Here is a 1,755-nt window from a genome sequence, read left to right as displayed (position 1 = left end):
CCTCTATCGTCCCCTTCTCCTCCCACCTTCAATCTTTCCCAGCATCAGGGTCTTTTCCAAAGAGTCAGTTCTTCACATCAGGTGGCCAAAGTACTGGAGTTTCAGCTTCAGCATCAGTCCTTCCAATGAATATTCAGGACTGATTTCCTTTAGGATGGACTGGTTGGATCTCCTTGCTGTCCAAGGGACTCTCAAGAGTCTTCTCCAACAACACAGTTCAAAAGCATCAATTCTTCTGTGCTCAGCTTTCTTTATGGTCCAACTCTCACATCTCTACATGACTATTGGAAAAACCATAGCTTTGACTAGATGGACCTTTATCGACAAAGTAACGTGTCTGCTTTTTAGTATGCTGTCTAGGTTGGTCAAAGCTTTTCTTCCAAGGAGTAAGCATCTTTTAATTTGATGGCAGTTAAATATTTACAAAAGAGATCCAATATAGATGCATATTTAGCATAATTTTTATGAAAAAAGTATTTTTCTACATTTCATGAAATTGCATATTTAGCCTCATATGAGTTAGATGTCATTCTCTTTTCTTTGTTTCAGTTTTAACATTTTCTTTACATGGTCATAGATCTGCTTAGTTCTGACTCCATATATGACAGGGCTGAGCACTGGTGGTACTATGACATAAAGATTGGCCAGGAGTATATGGATATAGCGGGGAACATTTTGTCCAAAGCGATGTGTCATGAAGGAAAAGAGGGCTGGTGTATAGAAAGCAAGAATCACAAAAACGTGAGAACCACAGGTGCTAAGGGACTTGAGTCTGGCTTCATGAGAAGGAAGACGAAAAACAGCACAGAGTATCTGAACATAAGAAAGGGCAACAGCTATGATGTCAAACACTAGATTACAAATTGCACATAAGCCATAAATAATATTGATCTTGATACTGGCACAAGATAGGCGAGCAAGACCCATGTGTTCACAATATGTATGAGGGATGACATAACTCCCACAGAATGGCAATCGTAAAATGAGAAATACAAATGGAATCACAAAAATAAATGCCCTCCCTATCACAGCAAGACAAATCTCAGAAACAACCCTGTTGGTGAGGATGGTGCTATATTGGAGGGGGTTGCAGATGGCTACATAGCGGTCATAAGCCATTGCCAAGAGGACTGCTGACTCCATAAGTGTGAAGCTATGAATGAAGAACATCTGGGAGAGGCATGCTTCAAAGAGGATCTCTTTGAGACCAAACCAGAAGATCCAAGCATCTTAGGGATGGTAGCTGTGGAGAGACCCAAGTCAATGGTAGCCAGCATGGCCAGGAAGTAGAACATAGGCTGGTGTAGACTGCTCTCAGCCTGGATCACAAACAGGATAATGAAGTTCCCTATGAGTGCAATGAGGTACACAGCACAGAAGGGGAAGCCAATCCAGATATGGAGAGTTTCCAGTCCTGGGATTCCCAGCAACAAGAAGAAGGAGGGGTGAAACTGGGTCTCATTGGGAAGGGACATCCTGCTGGGCAATGCATATGTCTTCAGAACTGTAGACTCACACAGTCTATAGGACACCAGATAGTTTTCTGTAGCTCTGAAGACCTAAAGATAGTATAAGAATACTTCATTAGCTACCTTCTCTCATTATCACAGTCATCACTAACAGACCACCCTCATTTTGACCATTTTAAAATTCTGCAATCTCTAAATACAGTTATGGACATGAATTCCACTTGATTGAATGGCAACGCAAGGCTTAACACACAGGATGGATAATAACATTTCAAAAAGCATGTAG

General features: G+C 41.4%; 1 protein-coding gene across 1 annotated transcript; it reads right to left on the bottom strand.

Moving 5' to 3' along the window:
* Positions 1-519: 519 nt before the first annotated feature.
* LOC110142038 (olfactory receptor 52E2-like) lies at positions 520-1,481 on the bottom strand. Its single transcript, XM_020901050.2, is given in 2 exon segments — positions 520-1,220; positions 1,223-1,481. Coding segments are annotated over 2 exon segments (954 nt in total). The 5' UTR covers positions 1,476-1,481.
* Positions 1,482-1,755: the final 274 nt, after the last annotated feature.

The sequence above is a fragment of the Odocoileus virginianus genome, unplaced genomic scaffold (genome assembly GCF_023699985.2).
Source record: "Odocoileus virginianus isolate 20LAN1187 ecotype Illinois unplaced genomic scaffold, Ovbor_1.2 Unplaced_Contig_30, whole genome shotgun sequence".
NCBI lineage: Eukaryota > Metazoa > Chordata > Mammalia > Artiodactyla > Cervidae > Odocoileus > Odocoileus virginianus.
Note: the sequence above shows the minus strand (reverse complement) of the source record. Positions and strands in the feature narration are given on the sequence as shown.